The sequence below is a fragment of the Lichenostomus cassidix genome, chromosome Z, assembly GCF_008360975.1.
Source record: "Lichenostomus cassidix isolate B80296 chromosome Z, HeHo_3.0, whole genome shotgun sequence".
Classification (NCBI taxonomy): Eukaryota; Metazoa; Chordata; class Aves; order Passeriformes; family Meliphagidae; genus Lichenostomus; species Lichenostomus cassidix.
Window position 1 is genome coordinate 37642855 of NC_139511.1, and position 21554 is coordinate 37664408.

The 21554-nt window shown below is 41.8% G+C and overlaps 1 protein-coding gene across 3 annotated transcripts in view; it reads left to right on the forward strand.

Moving 5' to 3' along the window:
• Positions 1–671: 671 nt before the first annotated feature.
• GOLM1 (golgi membrane protein 1) overlaps positions 672–21554 on the forward strand; it is a 35879-nt gene continuing 14996 nt past the window's right edge. Inside the window, exons 1-6 of one of the 3 annotated variants that reach the window (XM_085042634.1) lie at positions 672–854; positions 5666–5747; positions 6571–6744; positions 9354–9533; positions 18982–19036; positions 20017–20119. In XM_085042634.1, the coding sequence (XP_084898760.1) occupies positions 6616–6744; positions 9354–9533; positions 18982–19036; positions 20017–20119 (467 nt within the window). In that variant the 5' untranslated portion in view covers positions 672–854; positions 5666–5747; positions 6571–6615. Of the gene's footprint in view, positions 855–3820; positions 3987–5665; positions 5748–6570; positions 6745–9353; positions 9534–18981; positions 19037–20016; positions 20120–21554 lie in introns of those variants that run through there. The other 2 variants (XM_085042633.1, XM_085042635.1) reach the window with 2 other exon arrangements.

Sequence of the window (21554 nt, forward strand, 5' to 3'; positions counted from 1 at the left end):
AGGGCGGTGCAGGACAGTGCAGGAGGGCGCAGGGCAGTGCAGGAGGGTGCAGAAGGGCGCGGGGCAGTGCAGGAGAGCGCAGGGCAGTGCAGAGCAGTGCAGAAGAGCGCAGGGCAGTGCAGGAGCGCGCAGGGCAGTGCAGGGCAGTGCAGGGCAGTGCAGAGCAGTGCAGGAGGGCGCAGGGCAGTGCAGGAGAGCGCAGGGCAGTGCAGAGCAGTGCAGGAGAGCGCAGGGCAGTGCAGGGCAGTGCAGGGCAGTGCAGGGCAGTGCAGGGCAGTGCAGGAGAGCGCAGGGCAGTGCAGGAGGGTGCAGGAGGGCGCAGGGCAGTGCAGGAGGGTGCAGGAGGGCGCAGGGCAGTGCAGGAGGGTGCAGGAGGGCGCAGGGCAGTGCAGGAGGGTGCAGAAGGGCGCGGGGCAGTGCAGGGCAGTGCAGGGCAGTGCAGGAGGGTGCAGAAGGGCGCGGGGCAGTGCAGGAGGGCGCAGGGCAGTGCAGGGCAGTGCAGGGCAGTGCAGGGCAGTGCAGGGCAGTGCAGGGCAGTGCAGGGCAGTGCAGGGCAGTGCAGAGCGGCGCAGGGCAGTGCAGAGCGGTGCAGGACGCGGCACGGCGGTGCAGGACAGGACGGTAGGTGCTGCGGTAGCTGCTGTCCCGCGGTTTTCCTGCTGGCGGGCACGAACACACCGCAGTGCTCAGCCCAGGGCGCCCCTCGGGCGGAGGAACCGGCGGGACGGGGCGGATCTTACCCGCGCACCGCCCCGCCGGCTCTCCTGCCGCCTCTCGCCTTGGCCCCGGGCGGTGCGGGCAGCGGGAGGTGCGGCACCGGCCCTCGCCCTCGGGCTCGGCCGGGGCACGGAGAGGTGAGGCCGCCGGCGGGTCGGATGGGTGGCGGACGTGAGGGGGGCCCGGCCGCGGCTCTGCCCCGCCGGGCTCGGCTCGGCTGGCGCCGGCGGGGGCGAGCGGCGGCCCGGCGTGGCGGCGGGCGGCAGCCGGCGGTGAGGGCGGTGAGGCCGGCGAGGGGCGGCCCGGGCGGGCTCTGTCCCGCGGGAACTTCCCGCTCGCCGCCGGCAGCGCTCGCACAGCTACCGGGCCGGCTTGCCAGCGCTTAGCTGGCGTGCTTGCCGGACACTGATAGCATTTAATTTCGTCCCATTTTCTTGTTTCTTCAGCCAGCCTTCCTTCTTAAGCGTCTTGAGCCGGAAGCATCCTTGAATATTCGTAGCGAAGGTAGAAATAATAACGTCAGAAATCAATGCAGGTGTGAGATACCTCGTCCCGCCTGTCCTTCCCGGGAAGGGTCGGGCTGGGTGGCATTCCGAGGTGTCCCGCAGGGCTGGCGGTGACCTGAGGCTGTCACCAGCCTCCTCCCGTCCCGAGCCAGCCTGCCGCAGCCTCGCCCTGCTTCCCTGTCCTTCCCCGTGGGCACAGCTCCGGAGGCCTTACCCCTGCTCGGGCACTGATAGCTTTGCAAAGTCCAGAGGCCTTCCCGCCTCTGCTTGGAAAAGGGTTACCCGCACCTCTTCGGAAATTTCGGCTCGGCTGTTGAGTACACAGTGAGCGCTGTGCTTATCGCCTGCGCCCAGGAGGTTCGCCTTGCTTTACTTTATTGGATTCCCTTTTTAGAAAATCTTGCTCTTGAATTGACTTTTTGTGAATGGATTTTCATCTTAAATCTTAACAGCATTTTGCTCTTGAAGAACTATTTGTAATGTTGAATTTTTTTTCTTTAGTGGGAGGTCTGCATGTTTTACAGTCAAGCCATACGTGTAGTTTTTGCAGTGGTAGAGAAATGGTAGCAATTTAGTGGGTTTCTCTTCACATATCTAAACTTACTGTACTCTGTTTCCTAATCTTGGTTTAAGGTAAGTGGATGTCCTGTTAATTGTGGTCTTAACAAGCCAGTTCATGTGGTATGGGAAAAATACCAGCAACAAAATGTATTTATGAAAATAAGTGAACAGTCTGACTAACTTCTGAGATAGTTCAGGTGTATAAGTTTGCTTGTTTAATTTTGTTTTCATGCACAGTATTTGTAGGTGGTGGTACTGTTTTTTTAAAAGTACACTTAGGCAGAATGTCCAGAAACGTGTCCAAGGATTCTAGAACATTTTATCAAGTTATTTTTTGTTAGCCAACTTCTGTGGTTGGAATGGATACCTACCTTAAACCTTTAGTATCTGTTTTGCCATCTCTGTTTGGGAATTCTCTTTAATCAGATAAAGGGCATTGAGGGTGTTTGGTTATCAGCTTCTTGTAAATTAGTAATTTGAAAGAAGAGAGACTTCTTGAGCTGAAGCATAATTAGTGGACAAGTAGTAACAGTAGTCTTTCCTGGACAGATAGTGCATTTTTTGTATTTTCATAGTCTTCTGATCTGTTACTACTGGTTTAAAATACATTAGAAAAGGAAGACCTGAGATCTGAATTGACTGTCAAATGGTTATTCTTGTAAGTAAGATCCTGCTGTGAGTGAGAACCAACTGGATTTATCTTTCAAGGTTAATCACTACTGTGTATTAACAATTTATAAAATGAAAATTGAAAGGTTTTGACACATTTTTTTCAGCACTCCATTTCCACCGACCCAGAAATGGCCACTGGTTTGGTTTTTTTTTTTTTTGGAAGACTGGGCACACAAATATTTGCTCTCTGATTCACTTTTTAACAAATTACTTATTTTTCCAATTTAATATTTTTTTAATGAAACTCAGTTTCTAGTATCTTTTAGTCTGATTTAGTCATGTCTGAGTATAACTAACTAACTTGTCAGTTGAAGAAGTTTTTATTAACTTGCTTGGTTAATCCAATATGCTTGAATTCAGGCAGTCAGACATAGGAATTTCATGACAATATTTGCAAAAAATTAATTTCTTCCAGAAGCTCACTGGGAAGTTGGAAGGTAATCTGGAACAGGTGGGGATAGCACCACTGTCTGTCTGAGGGCTTCCCTTGATGGGAGGAGGTTTCCCTGTTGTGGTCCAGTCTGGCTGGAATAAGACTGTGTGACCGCTGTGCTGTACATTAGCCCTCAGATCCTTGTTGGGGCCTTTTTTTTTTCCCCCTCCCTTGTCTTGTTTTAGTAAGGTTTTGTCCTTACTCAGAGTTTCAAGTACTGAGACCTTCAAGAAGGTGTGCCTTTGCTTTTCAGTGGGCGCTTCAGCTGTGCTTGGTCTTTAGATGCTGCTCTGGCTTATCCTGGCTTTGTACCATGCAGTGGCTGGGTGGCAGAGGAGGTGGCTCATAGGCAGGTTTGCTGATGGGGGATAAGGGAACCTTCTTCCTACTCTGCCTACTGTGTGTTTATTGAATTTTTCATCTTTTCTGGTTGTTCCTGTTAGGCAGGTCTTATGCAAGTACACAGAGCTGGACCCTGTGAGCAGAGAGACTTGGCTTTCCTTCTGGGAGTCTGAAATGCATAATTTTGTTTTGTCTTCACCCCTGATGTGTCAGTCTTGAGGCTTGGTTGACAAGGTTGTTACTTAGCTGTAGTGGAAGATTGCTGAATACCAGTTATCCTGCTTCAGCTGCGTTCAGTAAAGGAAAGAATTGCTCACCATGCGATGTAAAACTAAGCTGTATGTTAATTTGCTTGAATATCTTAGAGTCTAAAACATCTCCCTCTCAGTGAAGACCCACCATGTTGGCAAAGCAGAAAGATGAAATCTGCTGTTCGGAAGTCAGGAATTTTACACATGTGCTTATTTTTGCATCTGACATGGACATTGGGGAAAGATGGATTCTTTCATGTTCCATAAAATTATTTTCTTACCCATAAAATCAGAAACTTATTTTAAATTCAACTCAAATAACTGTGCCGACCAGATGTTTCCTGGAAAACAGCATGTGCAAACATATTTTCATGTAAATGTGCTCATTGAGCTGATTTGCTTATCTCTTCTCCAGAATACATGAGTGTGTATGTCCATGGCAGAAAGTTAAACAGTTTTTATTTTTAAACTGATGAGAGAGGGAATATCAATATTGCAACTGATGTAAGTTTTGGGTCTGCATTATGTGAATGGAAGATCCTTCTGTGTCTTTCATGTCGTTCCCCTTCCTTTTGCATTTCCTTCGGTTCAGTATAAAAACGTATTCCTAATTTACATAAATTATTTGAGTTCAAACAGTGGCTTTTCCAGAAAGAGAAATGTATTGAAGTCAAACGTGCTTTAGTGAAATCAGCGCTTTCTTGCCTGTTTTTAATAGCTGAAAATAGCAGAAAAGGTGCTGATGCTGCCAGATTTGTGTACTATCTAGGTGTACTGGAATTTTTTTTTACATGGTTTTGCGCCTGTGCTTTAAGCTGCGTGGTGAACTAATAATTTTTTCTTTGAACAATATAGTTGCTTAACCTCTGAAAATTTTTGAGCTGAACAGTTAGTCCCATATATTTACCCAGTAGATACATTCCAGTGCAAGCTGTTACTGCTGACAATGTGGACTGGTTTTTTATTTTTGACAGCTTTAATACCAGTTATTTATTCGAGTCACACTTGGAATAAAGTGCTATATTTAGTAGTTTTTCTATGTTTTCAAGTGTACCAACTAATAGTCTTACAGCAAAGAATGGGATATGAATGACTTCATGACAGGTTCTGACAGACGTTTTTTGAAATACAGTATTTTATTCTAGTACGTAGAAGTAAATCAATTCTCTTGTTCTTAGCTGAGGTGGCGGTGCTAATCATGCCCTTTCTGCTCTCATTTTTGCTGCTCTGGAGATCTGTGGTTCTCAGTTTTTAGGGATCATGCGCAAGGCATGGTGGCTCTGTACTTCTCAGGTGCTCTTCTCAGCATGGCACAGCAGGAAAATAGTCTGTGCAAGATGTTTGCAATTCTTAGCATTCTACTGGAAATTTACGCGTGTGTCTATGTGTATTTTAATCTACTGCATCCTAACTTTTTGCTTTGCAAGAGACAAAAAACATGGCTCCTCCCCGTGCCTGTGCTTCTTAGTGTTAACCTTAGCTCATCTGCATGTGGCCCTCTGAGCTGTGCTCTTTTCTCCTTAGCTGAGGTTTCCTTTAGGCAAAAAATCCAAGTCTCAGGTGTCAGACTTTTTTGTATGCTTTTTGTTGGATTGTTTTGTGGTGTGTTTGTGTGTGTATGAAGAGGCAACATTTTCAGGAAGCTACATTTTACTCTTACATACTCTGTATATTCCATCCTCAAATACAAATTAGCAAACTTTTCAAATGAACACACAAATGAAGATTTGAAACCTTCGTGAGTCTGGCAGTATTGTGCCCTGCCTGCTGAGAAAAGATGAGAAGATAGATTATATCTTGACTGCAGAGGGGGAATTTTGCAGAGGATGCGTGTGCACGCTTAGGTATAGATGAGCTGTTGAAGAACTTAAGTACTGGACGTATGGTAAAATCCAAAGTTCTGGTACCTGTGAAGTGCTGGCCTCACACTCTTCCCCTGTGTTTACAGTGTGTGTTCACATGTAAATCCCTTGAGAGTTGCTAACATTTATTAACATTTAAAACATTGTGCATTGCAACCATAGGGAAGAGGCTGCTTTGCTTAAAAGCATGTACCTTGAGAGACTGTACAATATATTACTAGTAACTGTACCCATTTTAGATTTAACTAGTGTCTTGTGGTGTGTATATATTTGCTGTCTGCCTGGTCTTCTGTGCTCATTTTTGCTAGTTTTTGTCTGCAGGAGTGAAGAAAGAACAAAGGGTTTCTCAGTTCGCAAACTGCACCCAAGATTACTAGTGGAGTTTGAGGATCCATAAAGCTAGGTACCATTAGGCTTATTAAGACCAGATTTTACCACATTATAAAATGAATATAGCCTGTTTCAAAGACAATTGCAACTGCCCTTTGCCCCTGCCTATCTTTTAACATGGGCTGTTTCACAGAAATAACACAAGTCTCAATAACGACCAGGAGTATCCCTGGTACTGCTCATTCATTATTTATTTTCTGTAGGAGCAGAGAAAGCAGCTGAGGATCAAAATGGAGAACACTTAATGAAATTGTAGTATTGAAATCAATGGAGTGTCTGCTCATATTTATAATAATTTTTTTTTTTAGGTTATCCTTTAAATAATGTGGTTCAATCTGATTAATTTATTTATTTACAAGCTTGGAAACAAGAAGTTACAATAGCAGTATCAGATGCAGTAAGTTGAAACTGCCCAATTTTAGGAAGTAAAGTGCAAATTACTGCTCAAACAGCAAGACGAAGTAAATTTTCTGACTAAATTAGGTAAAATGGAATCTATCCTCTAGCCCAGTGTTGTCTACTTAGTTTTTTGGGTAGAATGTGTCTTAAAAGGATGGCTGGTTCTGTTTATTGCAGATTTTCATTATATTGTTATGAGTATTCAAGACATCCCCCTCAAGACTATGTGAAGCTCTATACACAAGCTAATAGTGTGCAGTAACCTTTCTTTGTCTTTCAAATGGAAATACCCAGACAGGTCAACACTAATATATTTACCTTCCTTGTTGGATGGAGGCCTGTCAGCTAAGAGCCGTTGCATTATTGCGAAGTTTTAGTGTGTGTATAAAATAGCTGTAGTGGGGGATGCAGTATAATGTGTCCTTTTTAATTTGCAGGTTTCCACACTTGCTGTGGTTCTTTGGATTTGTGTTTTTCTTGAAATGGTAGGACTAGGAAACAGCTGTCGTGGGATGAAGTCTCCACCACTCCTCATGGCTGCACTCGTGGCATGCATCATTATTTTGGGTTTCAATTACTGGATTGCAAGTTCTCGCAGCATGGATCTGCAGGTAACATTCCTTTTGCTCTGCATGCCACCTTGTACTTGTGCAGGTAATAAACATAGATCACAAGAAGGATGCTCCGCCTGCATGTGGCAAGCCAGGAGCTTCAGCTTGCTGTCGGAACTTCCACAAATTTTACAGTTCTTGCTTATCAATAGTGGGAGACTGGGGGAATGAGAGGAATGCCTATTTGTGCATGAGAGGAACACACCTGCCTGTGTGATGCTTGTTACTTCTGCTCACACAAAGCATTCAGCTGTCTTGTGCTGTTTCACATTAAATATGTGACAGATGCCATTCTCTCTTTTTTGTGCCCTCCCAACCAGCCCCATCTTCCTTGCCATCGTGGCGGTACAAAAAGCAGAAAATACCTTGGCTCTTGAAAGGCCTACTCAGTAGTAACAAAAACGTCTTTATATTATCAACCCTGTGTTCATCCAGGGTAGATAATACGAAGATCAAATCCAAAAATCCAAACCAGAGCCCCATACCAGCCACTGGGAAGAAAATTAACTATACCCCAGTCAAAACTAGCATATTCATCTCCCTAGATTTGTCTTCATACATGACCCATAAGATTGTATGCATACTTTCACACCTAGTACAAGGAAATCTAGGTATTTCAAGAAACAGTGTCTAAAAATCTGAGATTGTGTTTCCTAGTGACCTTTCTGAAGAAGGACATGCAAGTCACATGGAATAATTACCTTGTCTGCTATTTTTCTGATGATAACTATGTTTTTTATGGCTGTTGAGGTTGGGTTTTAATCCTTTCTGGAGCATTTATTCTCAAGTAGGGTATGTGACTCAACTTTCTGGTTTATGACAATCTCTGCAGAACACTTCATTTTTTTTTCTTTAGTAGTTGTTTTTAACAAGGTAACCTAAAAACTAGCAACATGTTGATTTCACATGGTTCATGAGAGCTCCTTCCAAGTTTAACCAGTCGGTTTGTATCGTCTTTGTAACAGAGTCAAATTTCAGTACTGAGTTGACAATTGAAGGGGTTGACCTCCTGTTTGACCTCAGAGTGGGCACTATTCAAACCTGACACTTGTGTCTAGCCATATGGTTAAGGGTATGTCTTGGTTTTTCCCTTATGACTTCTGAGACTTTGGTCATCCCTTGCTTTCTCTTTAGTCAGCGGCCTCAGGATGGTGGCTACCAGTGGGTAGTAACGGTGTCAATACTGCTGGAATTCAGCTACACAGCCATGAGGCAGCTGATAGTGAGAAAAATATGCCACTATCCTAGTTTATCTTGGTCCCAGTAACCTAGAGACACAAGGTCCTCTGATGTTACTGATTTACTGTACCATCTTGTACATTTATGCCAAAGTTAGCCTGAAAATCACTTCACTTCTGCATACTCAGGCACTCTGAATGGAATAAAAGCATAGCTGAAGACATGGATGTAGCTTCTAAAGCACTCTGGCAACCCATTTGTTTGTTGGCAGCACTTTGGCAACACTTTGCAGCTATTATTGCAGAAATGGAATGAGTGCTTTTCCTTGCTCTTCCAGCTAAACTGCAAGTCTCTTTTCTTTTTTTTTTCTCTGCCTCCTGTCCCTTTTCCTGCTTTCTGTGTCAGAGAAGCACAATAGGTGGGTCATAATACGCTACATGCTGTGGTGTAAGGAGATGTGGTCGATTTTCTTGGAGTCTTGGAATGTGCACAGTTTTTGTTATATCTAATTTTTATTCCACCTGGAATCACCAAGTCTTTTATAAGGGTAGATTCTGTTGATATCCCCACCCCCCTGCATGTTTTTGTACTCCTAGTTGCTGCTGAGGAATGATTTTAACCCAAAATGTTAAGAAACAGTGTCTTGCAAAACTAAATTGTTACTTACAAAAAAGAAGGGGAGGGGAAGGGGAAAAGAATATGAAAACATAAGGCTTGATTCCTTAGCCTATGTCTCTGTTTTTGTATGTCTCAAAAGCCTGTGTGTCTCTGTTTTTGTAAGCCTCAGCTTATGTCTCTGTTTTGTACAGGATGTGATGGTGTTGAATTTTCTTCTGACTGTAGCTGCTCTTTGAGAAGTCAAGAAGAATGACTTCCTATTTATGAATGAAAATTTTCTTATGTCTTTGTGTACTAGCCGTATGTCGGTTGTTCATGTAAAAGTTGGGCAGTATTGTCCTCCTTCTATCTTTTCTAGCTTTTCCAGGAAATCATGTTGATTTGAGATACGGGTTTTCACTCTGAATGAGTTTAGGATCAACATTGGGAAGTGCAGAGCTGTCAGAGTTTTGTGGGTTAAATTTAAAAAATTATTTGACCTTGCACTTCAGAAAGATTGTAGACTGTATTCTTTCTTATGTTTATGTTTTGGTTTTGTTTTTAAGCTCAAGTACTGAACTTTTATTTTTCTTATCTGTACCTGAAATTTTGCCACAAAATTTCAGCTGTATGTATTTCCACAAAATACACACTGCTGTTAATTTACATAAAACTGGGGAGATGTGTGTCTCAGGTGTGTGTGCCTAAGATAGGACTTTGATGATACCAGCATTGTTAGAACTGTGAAATTTGCTATTCCTTGAATATATTGGAGAAGAGTCTGGCAAGGGGGAAGCATTTCTATTTGCTTTGGTTAATCTGCTCTTCCTCAGGGTCGAGTCATGGATCTGGAAGGCAAAGTCCGCAGGGCAGCAGCAGAGAGGGGTGCTGTTGAACAAAAGAAGAATGAATTTCAAGGGGAGCTAGAGAAGCAGCGACAGCAGATTGACAAAATCCAGTCCTTGCACAGCTTTCAAATGGAAAATGCCAACAGAGTACATCAGGAAGAGAAGGTAGGGCTTTTTCTAGCCACAGTTTTCTGTGAGACTGTGGTTTACCAAGATGCGCTCTGCAACAGAAAGTGTTGCTCACATGTTCCAGCTGATGGGCATACAGTCAGTCTTGGTGTGGCAGAATATTTTATGATTGTATGATATTGAGAAAATGGACATTGAATGCATGTTTTAGCATTTGTTATATAACTTTGAAATTCTAGAAGCTGCAAGTAACAGCAGTTCTGAATAAAACACTTACCTCCTCCGTAAATCATTGTTATCATATGTGAATTGGCCCCTGTCTTTCTTTCCTGTATACTAATGTTTTAAAACTTAAGAAAAAGAGGAAGATGCACCAATAGATACATTCCCAAATATATTTGTAAGCATAAAAGGTTGACGTTTATTTCTAAAAGCATTACAAATTTTGCGTCACCTTGGCTTTGTGCCTCCAAAACTCAATAGTGTTGGGAAGACATGAGGAGGTTAGACTTTCATGACAGTGCTCCTGAAAGGTCAGCTTTGCCAGGGGCATAGGATTCCTTTGTGAAGAATGTGAACAAAGCCACTTCGTAGAAGTGTGTACAGTTGCTGCTGTGTAGTATCTTGCAAACTGTTTTGCTGCGTATTTTCCTTGTGTTGCTGATGCTGCTTTGATTGCTAGTAATATAACTTCTCTCCCTATTAGCAGAAATAGTTGAGAGTATTCAATTGCTTCTTCTGCGCAGGCTTTTGCCTGTAGTTTGTAGATCAGCTTTCCAGGACTATTACTTTCAGCAGGCTGAACCTGTCATGAAGGTAATATGTGTTCTTCAAGTAGCAGGTTTACTGTGAGGGAATGGTTTGCTGCTCAAAACATGATGACTGAGCAAAATATCACCAGAATAATCTTTGAAGGACTTAGAGGAACACAAATTGCATAAAAATGGAATGTAAAATATGTGCATCAATGATATTACCATTAACTTATTTTGAAATAATCTTTACCCTAAGTCTTTGAGGAAATAATAAACCAATTATTTTTACCTCTTCTGACACAAATGCGTTTCCTTGATAATGTCTCTCTTCTCTTTGCATTCAGTCTTCGCATATACTTTAGAAAAGATGAGGTATAGTTTGTCTATTTATTTTTTAATGTATGTGTTTTTAAAAAAGATATCCCAGAATATTCAGACAGGATTCAAGTGAGTAATCAATCTTGTTGTCACTTCTGCCTCCTGTTATTGGGTGTTGCTACTGAATGCTGTGGCATTTTCTTGCATTCTACTTCAATCCTACAGGGAGTGAAAACACATGCATGAATGGAATAAAATTCAAAGGTAAGAAAAGGGCAAATGTAATGGAGTATTATGCTTCCTTTCCATAAGCAGATATAGCCAGAGTTACTAAAAGGCACTGAAACTGTAAGGGCTGGCCACAGAGTTTACAGCACGGGCTAGCAAGATGGGCAGATGTTGAGAGATGATGACAGGAGCTCATCCAGGAGTTTTAAGGAAGTTCAGTGAATGAAATATTGCTTCTGCCAAGCACGGTGTGCCACTTTTATGTTCAAATTTGTGGCATCGGACAAATGGTAAGTGGACCCACACAATCCACTTGTGGTGTTTTGAGTCTAAAGGACTTGTAGGAGCTGTTAATTAAATCTGTCATCCATACCAGGAGATGTGGCGAAAAGTTTACAGAACTAGCACTGCTGCTGGACATGGGGTAGAATGTGGTGTCTGGGGAAGAGTAAAAGTGGCTTCTGGAAAAGAAAATCTTTATTCTGAAGTGTCTTGGAGTTTTCTTCTGAAAGAGTTAGTGATAAAGGTGAGGGAGACAAGTGAACACATTCACACTGGGAATTGCAATGGCCTGTAGAGATGCTATGCAGCCATGTGGTTAGACAGTGGTATCGCAGGGGTGAACGACGAAAGTTACAAAGCAGCTTAGAAATACACTGGGTTATTTTATTTATTGCACTGTGTAGGTTACCACTGGAGTTTTGGAGTGCTGGGAAAGGCATGCAGAAGAGAGTAAGGAAACCAAAGCTGTGCAGTAGCTTTTCTACTGGAATCCAGAGTGTGTTTTACAAGTTGGATAACAGTCAGCAGAGGGGAGCCATCACAGTCATCTTGAGGATCCCAAATGGTACAGAAAATGTTTATGGCTGCAAGAAACAAGGCAGGCTTGTTTTGCGTCCACTGATGGACTTCAAATGCCATCAAGTTGTAGTTCAGACTGAGCAGAAAGTAGTGCTTTTCATGCAGTGGGTGGTGAAGCTGCAAGTGTGGGGCATCCGTAATGCCCAGTCTGTGTAGATTAAAAAGCAACTGGATGACCTTGCTTTTGAACAAATGCCTAGCCCACCACCCAGTACCAGGGTGTTTGTTCTGTCTCCAAGCATTCCTCGGACAGAAGCAGCTGCTGCTTGGAAAATACTGTGGCATTCCTGTGTGTCCTGGTTCGACCCTGGCCAAATGCCAGGCACCCACAACATCTGCTCTGTCTGCTCTCCCCTGTTGCAGCTGTGCAGGAGAAGAGGGGAAAAAAAAGGCTGTTAAACACAGAACTCATGAGTTGAGATAAGGGACCAGTAGGAAGATGCACTGAGAAAAAAGGGAAAAACAGGCTGAAAACTTAAAGTTGCAAAGTCAAAGTGATTTATTAACCTAACAGAGTTGGAGGATAAATGAGAAGTAAAAATGAGCTCTTAAGACACCATTTCTTCACTCACTCCACTTCCTTTTAAGACACCATTTCTTTGCTCACCCCCCTCCCTCCTTCAAACCAACAGCTTGGGGAGGGCAGGATATGAGGTTTTTTTCTTAGTCAGTCCATCACCACCATACAAACACTGTTTCTCTGCTCACCCTCTTCCCTCCTTCGAACCAACAGCATGGGTGGGGGGCAAGGTATGGGGGCTTTTCTTTGGCCAGTCCATCAGGGAGAGGGGTCCTCTACTTAGCCATGGGGTCTCTCCCATGACAGACAGTCCTCTGCAAACTTCATTGCCGTTCAATCTCATGAACAGCAGTTTGCCTGAATCTGCTGCAGCACGAGTTTCTTGTCCACAGGGTGCAGACCTCTGAGCGGAGGCCAGGCTGTTCCATGCCAGGAGCAAGGCCTTTCCCTCCACTGGGACTCCTGCTGGATCACAGCTTCCTCCAGGCATCTACCTGCTCCTCTGGCGTGGGCACCTCCCCATGGGCTTTGGGTGGATCTCTGCACCCCTGTGGACTCCATGGGCTGCAGGGGGACAACCTGCTCCCCCTCATGGCCTTCACCACAGCTAGCAGAGGGTTTTCAGCTCTGGTGCCTGGAGCACCTCCTCCCTACCCTCTCCACTGACTTTGGTGTCTCCAGGTTGTTTTCCCCTCACATATTTTCACCTCCTCCTCCTGCTCCTCCTCTAGCTAAAAAGAAGTGTGTGCTCACATTGTTTTGATTTCTTCTTAAATATGTTTTCACATAGGCGTAACTAACATCTTTAATTGGCCCAGGCTTGGCCAGCAGCATGTCCATCATCTTCAGAGCCATCAGAGATTGGCTCTGCTGGACTTGGTGAAAAACTTCTAAAACCTTCACACAGAACACACAGGAGCCATCTTTGTGCCACTCCCCACTCACTAACAAAAACAGGGCTAAGCAAGACGAACTCAGGAACACAGGGGTGCGTCTTCTTCCAACTCTTCAGACACTTCTTCAGGCCTACCGCAACAGCTTTTGAAGGGTTTAAATTTCTCTTAGATGCTAAAGATACCTTGCTGATGTTCTGGGCTAAGCAAAACCAACACGCCATGTTAGAGGTGGGACGTTGGAAAGGTTGATTTTGGGGCCAGTCTAGTAGCATTTCCTTCCTCTTAGGGGCTTTTCCTTCTCTCACCCTAAAATACAGTTGTTCAGTAATGGAATAGTCCATTAAGTTTCCTTTGAAACCTCGGGAAGTGATACTCTAGGAAAGTGGTGCATTTGACTAATTTCCTCTCTTCTGCATTTTGTGACTGGAGAAGAGCATGTTTCAGGAGCCTGATGTGGTAGGGTGAGCATGTATGTGCCTGTGCACCATTTTGCATCAAATTCAAAATCTACTATCCTTGCAACACATGAACAAATATCCAGCACAGATGCTGGTTTTTTTCCAACCCTGATTTAAGAGTAGGGAGAGCTGTTTTACTGGAAAGCTGTGCATTTGTCAAAAGAAGCCATCAGCCAAGTTGGCTTGGATTCATCCACTGTAATTCAGGAATGCCTCTGTTACAGTGTCAGGAAAGAGCAGGAAAGCTTAATTCTCCTCACTAATGACCTTTATCTGAAGAAGCTGTCTAGGATCAGAGGTTATTCTACGGAGGGATGAGGAATATAAGAAAAGACTGTTTCTGACTGCTCTTTTGTTTATGTGTATTTATATCATTGTATAAGTGTGCATTATATATTCCTGTCCTGTATTTACATACATGTCCTTGTTTTTGGGCTCCATGGATTCCAGTGGAATCTAGATTTCCTGGGAGGCAAGTAATGAATTCACCCTTTCTGGTTATGGGAAGCTTGCTTCTCGAATTGAACTTTATTAATCCTCTGTGAGGATTAGAATCAAGTATTTACCCAGTCAGGAAGAAGGAATGTAAATCCGAATCCTGACACTCTCAACTAATTTTACAAGTAATACACACTCTATAACTAACTAGAGATAACTAGAGTCATAAATGGGATTTTGCTTAGTTCTCATTGCTGTTCTGAAAGAAAAATCAAAATGCTTTCAGCAGATATGTAGGAATGATTGGTCCATCTCAAACCTCCCACTTGTTCAGGAAGAAATTATGGTTCTTCTGGCTATAGAAGAAACTTACATACAAAGCAGACTTTCACAATCTGGACTTCTAACCAAAAGCAACTCTCAAGTAACATTTGAGACCCATCATAGTTGCAGTTCATCCCTGCTCACTATGTCTTACTAGTCTGCTGATAAAATACAGGATAATTATAGCACTGATTTACTTTCATACCAAATGAAAACACCAGTACAGTCATTGTCAGTGGCAGTGTGGTAATTACTGTGGGTTAAATCTGCCTTCCTCTGTAGCAGAACTGTCTCTATGCTACTTGAAGTATGAGGGTGTAGAAAGTGGGTAGTCCGAGACTGTTACACCATGTGGGCTCACCATGCACCAGGGCAATGGAATTCTGGAAAATTGCTGTTAGGTCTGAGTATGTATAAAACACTACTGTCATCAGTCTGCTTTTAAAGAACCTGCTTGAATTGTTAAGGATTAGTGTAGATTTAGGAAATGGCTTCCGGAAATCCATACAGAAGTAGAATGAAGAGATCAAGTAATCTTACATGAACACTTGATATAAACAGATCAGAACTGCAAAACGGCTGTTTCTAATCTGTAAGCAATTTTCTCAAGAACAATGTTCTCTGTGGTTGTTATTCAGGACTCGTAGCTTCTGGGGTATACAGAACCACAGAAGTCTCTTTGAAGACCATAACAGGAAAACAATACATTTGATATCGCTTAACTGCAAGAGCATAATTTTGCAGTTGGTAATTTTCTTTGGATTTACATAAATCTTCTCCAACCCAAATCTTGTTTTACTGAGGAGAAGGGCCAAGGTTTGTATGTTCTATGTGAAGCATGTCACTGCCCTGTTGCACAGCATCTTTTAACAATGGCCACAGCTGTTCTCTGGTCTCCTCCCTCTGGGAAAATTTCAATCCCCAGCACAGTCGTCTGAGACAAAATACCTATTGGTATGCAGGAAGTCGACTCCACTCAGAAGGAATTATGGTAGTCTGCAGAGAGAGAGAAGAAAGGTGCCTTTTCCTCTTCACAGAAGGCTATTTATGTTTTGGTTTTTAAATTTTTTTTTTTCAAACTGAACAACGTTGCATCTTCTAGTTTTGGAAAAGCTTTGGGATAGGGAAGCACTGCCTCATGTCCCATATTTGCGATAGCATGATATACTAAGTTAGCAAGAGAAATTACTATGCTTACTCATAACTGGTACAGCAGAAGTCTAGATCACCTCTGTTCAAAGTTTATCTTCACATGGTGGGAAGAAAAAAAAGAAGGATGGTCTGAGATTAGTGAACTAGAGAGGGAATTTACAGTACATGTAGTTCAAGAGTTAACTATTGGAATGGTTCTACCTCTTCACAGCTAAATGAATGGACAGAAAGTCAGAAAGGCGCCTTAGATATACCTGTAGAAGTTTTATATTCATATTCTTGTATCATAAGATTTTGTTTTGCTTACATTGCCTACTATTTTAGTTAAACATAACAGTACGATTGAAGTCCTGTAGCTGCACAGGGCTTGTTTTCTGCAATCTACCTGCTGTTGCCCTGTACCTGCAAAAGTGCTTTCGTGTTCATGTATGTCAAATTCCATCCTCTTCTGGTGAGATTTTAAGAAACTAACTTTTCAATTTCGGTGGTTTCTGTAGTTTCAAAGGCTGAACTGTACCACGTCATGGAATGCATGTCCTCGTGTCCTCCATGACTAAACAGAGAATCTAGATTGCTTTTAGCACAGGCTATGAAACAAGGTCAAGTCTCTGATCTTTGCCAGAACCACTCTTTAGAAATGGAGGTGGTTTTTTGGGTTTGAGGTTTGTTGGATGGGTGGGTTGTTCATTAGTTTGTTTAGCTGATTTTTATTTGTGGTTCTTTTGTTAATTGGGTGGGGTTTTTTTCGGTATTAGTAAAGAACTGTTATTCCTTTTCCCATATCTTTGCCTGAAAGCCCTTGATTCCAAAGTTAAAGTAAGTCAGAGGGAACAGGGGTCATATTCTCTATTCTAAGGAGGTTCCCACCCTCCTTAACAGACACCTGTCTTTCAAACCAAGACAACATGTTCTGTGGTGAATAATAAGCAAATCTCTGTCAGCTGTCATTAAAAAAATTTGCTGTAAAGCTGGAGCAATTTTTTTCCCTTACTGGTGGTGGAATTGTGACTTTTGAGTTTTGGTTTCTGAAGACTTGCTATCCACAACATTGTTTTCAATCAAAAGACTGATTTTTCCCTCTTTGATAGTCATTAAGGATTTCTTTCAAACATGTTTACAAATACACCAAGCTGTTTCTATGTTACAGAGTTACTCTATCAACATATCAAAATCTGATGTTCTGTGACAGTAATTTCCAAAAGCTGGATTTTTTACTCCTGGGGATCATAGCTATTGTTTTGTGGGCTCAATGAAGTTTAAAATGTGAGTTTCTTTCTAGAACTGAGTATTGGCATGTGTCTGCTGAGTGTTTCCCAGCAGTTTTCATTCTTGAACTGTGTAAAACCCAAGAAGTAAATAATGTTTGCTTAATTTACAGCCACAAGGTGAAAATTATTTAACACTTGAAAGACTGGAGTAAGAATGGAAGGGCTTCTGTAATTAACACAGTCAGAGTGGAAGCTGGCAGTCGCAGTACTGTCCTGTAAATTATTAAACAGTATTTCCTGCTCAGGTTAAACAGCTAACTAGATTTTAACAGGTTTATTTCCTGGACTCTTGCCCACCCATTCAAGGAGGTATGTGTGGCATTGCCAAAAGAAAGTTCTTTATGCAATTCAGAAAGACCAAGGCACACTTCTTTTTTTACCTGTTGTGATTCAAAGAGACTTTTTTTAACATTGGAAATAATTTTTTTCACTTCAGCTAATCACAGTTGTTACTGTCCTAATGTGCAAGACACGTGACACTTGTCTGTTTTACTCTCACATAAGTGATGCTGGCATTGAGGAGTTTCATTTTAAGGAAAAGAACCCCCACAACCAACCCCTCAAGCCCCCTCCCTGTCGTTCCCCCACCCCCCCAAAAAACCAACACAAAACAGACAAACAAAACTAAAACCAAGAAAGCACCACAAACAAAACTAAAACCAAGAAAGCACCACAGAAACCTGTAACAACATAAAATTGCTCTATCATACTGATTTTTCTAGTCCGTTGATGGTTTCTGGTTATGGCCAGCGCTGTATTACCCTGATGGTGATAATCCTGGCACAACCTGATTGATTATATTGTTCACACATTAGCAAAGCTTGAAATTTCCATTGAAACATTAATTTCCTTTCCGCAGTAAACCAGTGAAAACAAATTCATTTTTTATTTACTTTTCCTGTGAGAAAAGAGTGGGAGATATATAAAAAAATCCTACATATGTTGTTTTTATTGCTTTTTTATTTTGCTTTTGCTTTTTAACAAAGGAGCAAGACTTTTTCTTGAGATTTCACAGTGGTGTTCCAGAATAGCTATACATATAGAATGGTGTGGAAATACTTAGCAATAGCTGAGTGACCACCTCTGTGAAGTGGCACTCTTTAAAGGGTCAACCAAAGACAAATCTGCTATTCTGCTGGGTGCTAGCGCACTCAGATTTATTGAACACTGCACTTCACTTAATCAACTGGCTCTTACTCCTGTAGCCTTTGTGAAAAAAGGCACTGACAATGTTGTCAGTGTTTCTGACTTGGGCAGACAGAATGGATGCTGTTATTTCTTTTCAGGTGTGGACATACATACACATCAATATTAGAGCAAAAACTTTGGGAAACAGGGAACTTGATGTATCCTCATCTGGGACCCTTGAAGAACCCTGAGTTTTCCCATGACAAGGATAATAGGGGAATGGGCAATGAAACCTAAGAAATACCTTCATAAGCCTGGACTGGATCGTTTCTGAAAGAGAGTCAGAAGATCTCTTTTTTTTGTATTAAAAGCTCTCCTGCATCAGACTAGCTGAATGTTGAATATGAATGTGAGTTATCTTGAGATCTGGCTCACAGGAATAATTTCACTTAGCATTGATTTGATTCACTGTTCAGGTGTTTTGGGGCATGTGTGTACATGAAATGGTAGACAGAGATTGATGAAAGAATAGACAAGACATATTCCTATGTTGACTACCTCTTCAGAAGGAGAGGGAGAACAAAGTGAGGGAGTAGAAGAAGGCTACCTCCAGCATGAAAGCAGTTGAGAAGATAGGTAGCAAAGGGATATTGTGCAAGGGCTTCATATTACTTTCATGTAGTTGCTCTATGCTCCATGATTAATGCATTCATAGCTCATCTTTGCGTGCCTGAATGCAGGTGTATTGATTCCCAAGTGAGACGTAATTGATAGTGAGCTGTGATATATTGTATTCTTTCTTCAGCAGATAAATACAGTAAGTCTGTGACTCCAGTCATGAGATTAAACTAGAATAAAGTGACAAGCAATTTTATTATCGTTAAACTCCTTTAAATTCTTCCTCTTTTCATTTGTACAGTGATATCTTCCCGCACCTCCACTCCCTTTCACTGGAAAATCTGGGTTAAAATGAATGTTTCTTCATTTAGTAGTAGATCTCTAAGACTGCTAAAAGTTTTTGTTCAACTGTGACACACAAAAAATAGATCTTGTTACAAGTGCTTTGATAGGTATTGTTTGTAATGGTAATATAGGTCCTTTGCAATTAAAATGCTGGTTTTTGTTCTGTTTCTTTCAGGCAGTGCTGATGAGTAACATCACAGTAAACGATCGATTGATTCAGAGTCTACGAGGTATGTTGTAATGCCCCTGTGAATCTCTTTCATATTTGTTTTTCAGGCCTCCTGTTTTTCAGACTTGTATGTTTCCGTGGTCTTGTGAGAGTGCTGCCTTTCTTCAAGTCACGGGCGTAGTGCGGGAGCTGCCATGACTTAGATACTTCATCTGCACAGCTCCAGTTACGTGTCAGACTAATCTGCCTCAACAGTAGAAGGATTTGTCCATGTAATGCCCGACTCTTATGATATAATATGCAATAGAACTAAGTTAATGTATTTATTCTTCATTCTACTTTTGGCTAGGTATTCTCGCATTCTTCTGAGGTGTAGGGTCATGCATTTTAGCAGCCGAGGAGTTCGCAAATCCTATATTAAATAAGAAAACTTGGTCTAATTCTATTCGTGGTGGTGTGTCAAAATTGTTGTTAGCAATGTATTCCTCAGGAGGTTCTTGGGAATGAATCCTGTAAACTAGCGAGTATGTTGTGTCATCTTCTGGTGCCCTCTTACAAAGCTTTCTAGCAGGAAGAAAACTCTAAATCACAGATGCCTCTGTTTTTCCATGAGGAACATGGCTATAAATTGCATATTATTCAGGGAAGCATTGCAGGCTTGTCTTTAGATAGTTGATAAATATGAATGCTGTTTCATACTGTGTTCTGATTATGATTTCTTAGACTTAAAGATTTTCTGGACTGCAGCCTAGCAGGGCTTGCAAATCAATTTCTGAATATTACTTATGAGGAGAAGTAGGTAAAAATATACATTATACTGTTTTTGCTGATATATTATGCTGAGTGGTTATTCATACCAGATCCTGTGCATCAGTGCTGAATAAATTCAATAATTTTCTATGCATTTGTGTGCAAAATGTAGTTTGCATGACAGGTGGATTAATTTAGTGTACTTTCTATATATTGGTTGTTTGATATTTCTGTTGTAGGATATATAGGTATATGTGTGTTTTAATAGGTATGCAATCCTGTTTTGATTAGAACACTTGAAAGAGTTACAGACGGAATATGGAAAGCTACAGCTGGATGTTTACTGGTTTCAGAAGAACCAGACTAACCTTCAGAGGAAGTTCTCATATGACCTGTAAGTATGTTCTTTAGGAAAGATGACTTCCCAAAATAAAAGTAACTTGGTTATAACCCAGAGTACTCTTGTGTTAGCTATAGTACTGTTATACACGTTATATATAGTACTGTAAATACACGTTTTTAAGGAGAAAGTAACATCTGACACATCATCTAAAATTACTCACAATTGATCTTGGAGAAAGAAGAGCATAAACTTTGCAATGTTTTGTATCTCTGTGTCCAGACTTCTCCCACACTTCTTGATGTTCCTTCCGTTGCAGGAGGATAAAGGTAGCAATATTGTCACCTAAGAATTGTGGGGGAAAATCGAAACATGAAGAGGCTAAACTGTGAAGAAGTTTTAATTAAGAGAGGTGAATATCTGATTAGAAAGCTTATTGAGCTGCCAGAGGTTTTGGAAATGTCTGGTACCATCCAACTCATGTGTTCCACTTTACAGTACATGCCCAGTCATGGCTTTTTCCTTGAGATTTCCCACTGAGTTGTAAAACATGGATAACTGAACAAAAGTACTTACCAGTATCCTTACACTAAATACACATTTCTGGTATTTCTAGGAATTTCTCCTCAGTTCTTTCTGCTCAATAATATTCTTGTTTCCTCCTTGCCTTCACATACTATAGTGTCTTCCCTCTTGTGCATAGATGTAAAAAAGCAGCAGAATTGCTGTTTGCATGTTTTCATAATGATGTTCCATCAAGAAGGTAATTGTTGTAGTGATAGGTATTTTTCCAGCAGCCATTGTTTAGCCAGCTTTTGTAGCAATTAGGACTGAAAGGAGAACATGGCACTCAAAGGGCTTGAATTCTGCAGGCTAAACTTGAAGTAAGTATTTTCTTCTTTTTCTTTGTTTCCCCCCACCTTAGAATTAAGAATTAATGTTAGTGCTTCTGTGATACTTACTGATTCCCAGTTGGCTGTGACCTTTTTTTTTTTTGGATTATTACCCATGTAATAAGGATGACCTAGGTGGATTGTATTAGTGGAGCTGTAATTTAAGACTTCAAACAGAAAAGCAGAAGGAAGTTGGAAACTTCAGTTTGTACCTACCTTTAAATAAGCTGTGTTGCTTGTGTGTCTGTTAAGGGGCTTTTTCCCATCTGTGTTTGTTGTGTGCTATGGCAGTTAAGCTCCATCTGTTTGCTGTTTAGTTAAATGACAGACCTGAGACTCATGGACCTCTGTTGATCGTTCTGTGCTAGTCAGTGAATCTGTTTGCCAGTGTCTTCCTGTTAAGTCTGAGATCAGCAGTAACAAATCAATCTGTAGGCGTATGTATGTGCTGGACAGTCATGCTCCACAGAAGAGGTACACTTGGAAGCTCTGGACTGATATACATGTGCGGGGAACTGATACAAGGCAAATGTAGTGTTTCTGGCTTCTGAAAACTTGGAACTTTACCATCCAGATGATAACACTTCTGGTGAAGT